Here is a 6000-nt window from a genome sequence, read left to right as displayed (position 1 = left end):
AGAACATCCTTTTCTATTAGTCCTTCAAGGACAGACTTTCAAAATGTTGGGTTCTGATAATCCCATGCTGTGAGTAGACTGGTTCTTCTTCACTTTGTAAATGTAACTGGGCTATGTGAAATCTGATTATCAACTGATCAAGATTTTGGAGTTTCAGTTATGGATGAAAACGGTCTCAATTCAACTTTTATTACCCTCATCATGAGTATGCAGGGTGTGCAGACAAAAGCTTTTTATCAGCTAACTGTATGAAAAGATAAACACTGTAATAATTCTTGTGATCCAAAATGGGTAAAAGCAAAAGACTAGCTTCCCCTCAAGAAGAAAAATTTCAGACCTATGAAAAGGACAACAATACTAATAAAAAAAAATTGTATTTACTTAGAAGCATTCAGAATGTCAACAAAACAGCTGCAACTTTTTTTTTTTTGCAATTACAGAGTGGTATTCAGTTAACAGAACAACAATTATTTCGTATAAGCTGCATCAGAGACAACTGAAGATGAAAAAACTACCATCCCCATATATAACTAATTTGTGCTGTGCACCAACAAGAACCTGCTTTAAATTTCCATGCCAATTTACAACCCCCATACTGTACCAGGCAAGGTTAGTGGCTATTGAAAATACCACCAGGACAGGGCTATCTAAAGACACATTCGGTAGTGTGTTAACTATACAAAAAAAGACACTGTACAGTTTAAAAACAAATCTTACACAGCCTTACATTTCAATTTTTTTCTTTAAAAGGAGTGAGTTGTGTACAGGGGGGTTAAATGCTTTATAGACAAGAAAAAAAAACTGCGCTAGAACCAACTTATTCATCATCATCATCTTCTTCTTCATCTTCATCCTCTTCATCTTCCTCCTCCTCCTCATCCTCTTCATCTTCCTCGTCTTCCTCCTCTTCCTTCTTTTTCTTGCTTTTTTCAGCCTTGACGACTCCCTTTTTTGCTGCATCAGGCTTTCCTTTAGCCCGGTATGCAGCAATATCCTTCCAAAATAAAGGCAGGAGGAAGTGGCAGGAAAGACAAAACAGTTAAGTAAGGTGAGAAATGAAAGTAACGCGGCAAAACTTTACGAAAAATCAAGATCCCAGCTGCGCTAAAATATCATATATCTGCAGACTCACCCCAACTCCACAAACAACCAGGACTTTGAGAAACGTATATAAAATACTATGAGATAACTGCAATTAATAATCCATAATTCATGGAATGACATGGTCTAATATTTGCAATGTTATGCCTCACTGAAGTGTAATTATGTACCACATCCTAACTTTAGTTTATTAAAACTAGAATGTAGAGACTTTGATTAAAGGGTAGACACTGCCACCTTCTGAATGCAAAAAAGCATTCTACAGGTTTATATTGTCAGACCCTAATCCATAGTAGGAAATTTTGTCTTAAGGAAAAAAAAAAAAGGAATTTGCTGTTAAGCATGCGATTAAGAAATATCTACAAACAGATACATTTCTCCAGAATGAGAAAACTAAAATTTAACTTTATTTATTATTTCACTTCAAAGTATAGGAGGAGTCATAGCTTTTTCTTTATCACATTAACTTATTGGGCAGATCAACAGATTTATCACTTTCTAACTTGGGTTTTTTTGGTTATCTAAGCAAGGGAACGTAAATGTTTCAGGGTATATTTATGAAGGATATAGTCTATATTACTTTGTTCAGCCTGTTTTTATGTTGTGTGCCTGACCATTTAAAATAACTAATCATTTGACTCAAAGTAACTACCAAAATTTCTTAAATTTGGAGATATTGAGGAATAACAAAAGCAGCTTAAATGTATGGCTTTTGCCTGAGTCAAATGTTGATAATTTATTTGATCTTCTATATTCTTTGAAAGATGGAGGACTTAAGACTATAGCCAATGGCACACTGAAATGCAGCTGTTACACACTACAAACTGAATTACACCTCAACCTCTTAGAAACTCATTAAGAAAGCAGGAAATTAAGATGAGGTACCAAGTATAATCATCTAACATCTGGCATACTCTATCATCATTACACCAAGCAAATCCACACTTCTTACCTTTTCGTATTTCTCCTTCAGCTTAGCAGCCTTCTTTTCATAAGGCTGCTTGTCATCTGCAGCAGTGTTATTCCACATCTCTCCCAGTTTCTTTGCAACATCACCAATGGATAGGCCAGGATGCTCTCCTTTGATTTTTGGACGATACTCAGAACAAAACAAGAAAAAGGCCGAACTAAAAAGAGAAATTTAATTTTAGAATTTTAAGTTAACTATCAAATGGGTACTGTATGGCTACAGAAAAGCTACTTCTAATTTCTACCATGCATTGGACAGGGTGCAAATATTATAATATGCTAAATAGCCTTCATAACCAAAGCTTAATTTACAATCATTTAACTTATACTATTAGTTGAACATATACTATTGACTAAGAGCTCCAAAAAAATATTCCACAAATGAAATATTTTAGATAGATGTTTCTCCAGAAATAAAAGAATCAAAATTACATTTTGGAGATATATTGGGTGAAAGAGGCAAGCTGTCTAGTTCAAATGTTATAGCTAACACACCCATCCAACAGGAATTTTACTTACAATACTTAAATATACTTAAATATATGAGCCACCATTAGCTAAGGAACTTGGATTGTACACTCCAGATCCACAAGGTGGCTTGCTAAATTTGATTCTACTGCAAAACACTTCTTAAAAATAAAATTAGGCAAGATACTTACGGAGGCCTCTTAGGTGCATTGGGATCCTTGAACTTCTTTTTTGTTTCCCCTTTAGGAGGGATATAAGTTTTCATTTCTCTTTCATAACGGGCCTTGTCTGCCTTTGCCATGTCTTCAAATTTTCCTTTCTCTTTAGCAGACATGGTCTACAAAAGAATTATTTGTAAACTTGTTGATAACAAAATTCTAATAAACTGTCTTCAAAAGTATTAACACGAATAAAACCAGCGTCCTTTGCTATTTAGTAGCCTGTTCTAACATCACCACTCACATTATGCAAATGACACCTAGGCTTTTAAAAACTTCTAATCTGGACTTAACTCTTATTACCTCCTTAGTGTTTTATGTCCTCTTACCTTCCACCTCTCTGAGCACTTCTTAGAAAACTCTGAGAAGTTGACTGAAGCATCTGGGTGCTTCTTCTTGTGCTCCTCCCGGCAAGTTTGCACAAAGAATGCATATGATGACATTTTGCCTCTTGGCTTCTTAGGATCTCCTTTGCCCATGTTTAATTATTTTTCTAAAAAAAACACAAAAAAAATGTTTGACGTCAGCAATGAAATCATGGCATTTAAGAGCACTTTAACTTCTTAGGGAGTGAATGAAAACCAAGGTACTGGTTACTTAACACAGTAGTGACATTAACCTTCCATAATACCAAACGAGAAAATGGCAGTAATAGCCAATTCCTAGAAGAGACTAAGCCAAGCAAAAGACGGTCCTTCAGTGTGATCTCAATAAAGTGTAGACACAATGGTATCCTCATACAGTATTTGTTATTTGCCTGCCTGTATCTGTTCCGAACGAATACCTAACCGGTCGTTTAAAAAATTTTTTAACGTACAAAACCATTTTTAATCAACAAAACCAAAGGTGAGAAAATGAATGCTGCCGATTCGTGGATCTGCACCACACAAGGAATAAACAGGTAAGAGCCAAAGGGAGCAGCCCTTTCCAAATTATGGGCCTGGATCACCGTTCATCTAAAGTTTTCCCGACCATGACTTGAACAAGACTCGCTGCGTCCAAGTCGGCTGGGCGGAGGGAGGGCGGGAGGCGAGCGCTCGGGCCCAGGCTGGGGGTGGCGGCGGTATCTGTGCGGCTGCCACCGCGAGGCAGCTCCGCTTCCTATCGGTTTGGCCTCGAGATGTATTTCGGTTCTGACTAAACACGTCCGGTCTGAAGTTTCTTCGAGTAAACAAGGATGAGGGACAAAAGCCACTCCTGCTCGTTGTCCTGGTGCCCCCCCCACGCCAGGAGAGTCTTTTTTTTAATCCGTGAAAGTTGGGGCGCCGCGCGGGGCGGGCTCCCGGCCTTCGGGCCCCACGACTGTTCCCGCCGCCCGGCGCCCACCCCCAGAACTTCGGCGCGGCGGGGCGGGCGGGCCGAGGGGCGCGGGCCGCGGCGCGGCCTCCAGGCCCGGCTCGCCGCCGGGGCCGCCACGTGCGCCCGCCCGCCCCGCGCAGGCCGCGGGCCGCCCCCATTTTGTCAGGCGCGGCGAGGAGCGGCCCCGCTCGAAATGGGGGCTGGCTCCGCCCGCGGCCGCCGGGCCGGCGCACGGAATGGCCGCTGCGCGTCTTCCCCGCCTGCGCCGCCGCCGCGAGGGCGAGCGCGAGCGAGAATATGGCTCCTTCCCTTTGTGTGTGTGTGTGTGTGTGTGTGTGTGCGTGTGCGCGAGTGAGTGGAGCGAGTGTGGAGTGCAGCGGGCGGGGTGCGCGCCGCGCTCTGGCGCACACACTCGGCCATGACGGCCGGGGGGAGGGGCGGGGGGCGCGGGCCGGACCCTCCCCCTCCCCCTCCCGGCGCGGGGGAGGGGGCGCCCCGGGAGGCCGCGGCCGCCGCTCCCCGTCTCCCTCCGCGCGGCCCGCGCGCCCGGCCGCCCCCGCACGGAGGACGCGGGGCTGTGAAAAGAGAGAGGAAAAAAAAAGTTGCCTCGGAACTGCTGCGCCCAGCTCCCCCGCCCGCTCCCGCCCGCCTTGTTTTCTCTCCAGCCAGCAGCGCCGGCCGAGTCAGCCATGTTCCAGCGAGCGCAGCGGCGCCGCTCCCCCCGCGCCGGGCCGCCGCCGCCGCCGCCGCGCCGGGCTCGGGCCGGCGGGCCCGGCCCCGCGCCGCCGCCCCCGGCCCACCGCGCCGCCGCCCGCAGCGCCCGCCCGCCCGCGCCCGCCGCCGGCGTCCGGGCTCTGCGGCGGCCAATGCAGCCCGTGGAAGCGCCGCCGCCGCCGCCTGCCCGCCCGTCGCCGCCGGCCCCGCCGCCCCCCGCGCACGCCGGCCGCCCGAACGCTCGGCCCGGGGGCCGAAAACACGTTAAAAATTTTTTTTAATTAAAAAAAATTTTTTTTGCGCCAGTCAGCGCAGACGCCGCCGGGGGTGGAAACTCGCGGGGCTCGGGGTTCGCAGCGCCTCGGGCAGCCCGTGGGCCGGGGTTCCGGAGCGGGGCAGGGCTCCCGGCGCCCGAGAAGAGGCTCGCTCCGTGCGCAGTTCCCCCTACGGTCCCCCCTCATTTGCCTTTGTGTGGATCCTGACCCGCCGGCTCCCGGCCGCGGGGATCCGGCTCTCGCGCGGGGCGGGGAGCTGCCGGAGGCGCTCTCCCCGCCGCGGCGCTGCCCCACACTCACCCTCAGCGAGGCACAGAGTCGCCCAGTGCCCGTCCGGCTCTCACTTGCCCCGGCGCTGTCTCTATGGAGCTCAATGTACTGCAATGGCTGTGAGAGCGGGAGCCAGACGCAGCCTCCTCACTCTCTCCGCTCTGTAACATTACTCTCCAGCCAGCGCGGCTCCTATTGGCTACCGCCAACTCACGGGGCTCGCTCATTGGCCCGATACCTCCCATTGTCCTGACCAGAGCCCGTTTGCTATTGGCTGTCTCCGGGGACACGTCATCAAGGATTGAAACAGCGCGCAAATCTGAATGTGTGTGTATGCCGGGCAAAGAGGCTGAGGCGGGAGAGGCAGAGGCAGAGGCAGCAGCTGCTACGGCAAAGCAGAGCTCTATGGTGTATGTGTGCATGTGTCTAACCCAAGCCAGCCCCACACCGGAGCGGCCGCCGGAGCGAAAAGGGCCTGACTTTTCCACAAGTGTCTCCAACTCCTCAGGCAAAAGAGACACCCACAGGCCTCCCCCCCCCTTCTTACCCCAAACTCAATTCCAAAGCCGTTGAGATAAGAGGCCCCAGACTTTTAACAGACCTTCAAAAGTGAGAGCGACGGTATGAGATCACGTCCCCCGAAAACTGGGGGTTCTGCTAGTGCAGAGTAGCGAAGACAGCCAAGA

General features: G+C 48.6%; 1 protein-coding gene across 1 annotated transcript; it reads right to left on the bottom strand.

Annotated features, from left to right (window-relative positions):
- Positions 1 to 358: 358 nt before the first annotated feature.
- On the bottom strand, positions 359 to 5501 carry HMGB1 (high mobility group box 1). Its single transcript, XM_004435297.3, has 5 exons — positions 5345 to 5501; positions 3086 to 3249; positions 2730 to 2875; positions 2054 to 2228; positions 359 to 994 (listed from the first exon to the last, which is right to left on the bottom strand). Exons 2-5 carry the CDS (start codon positions 3233 to 3235, stop codon positions 818 to 820), a joined length of 648 nt encoding a protein of 215 aa, XP_004435354.1. The 5' UTR covers positions 3236 to 3249; positions 5345 to 5501; the 3' UTR covers positions 359 to 817.
- Between the last annotated feature and the right edge of the window lie 499 nt (positions 5502 to 6000).

Source organism: Ceratotherium simum, chromosome 10 (genome assembly GCF_057802395.1).
Source record: "Ceratotherium simum simum isolate JZ-2026a chromosome 10, ASM5780239v1, whole genome shotgun sequence".
Lineage (NCBI taxonomy): Eukaryota > Metazoa > Chordata > Mammalia > Perissodactyla > Rhinocerotidae > Ceratotherium > Ceratotherium simum.
This window is presented reverse-complemented; position numbering and strand designations above follow the sequence as displayed.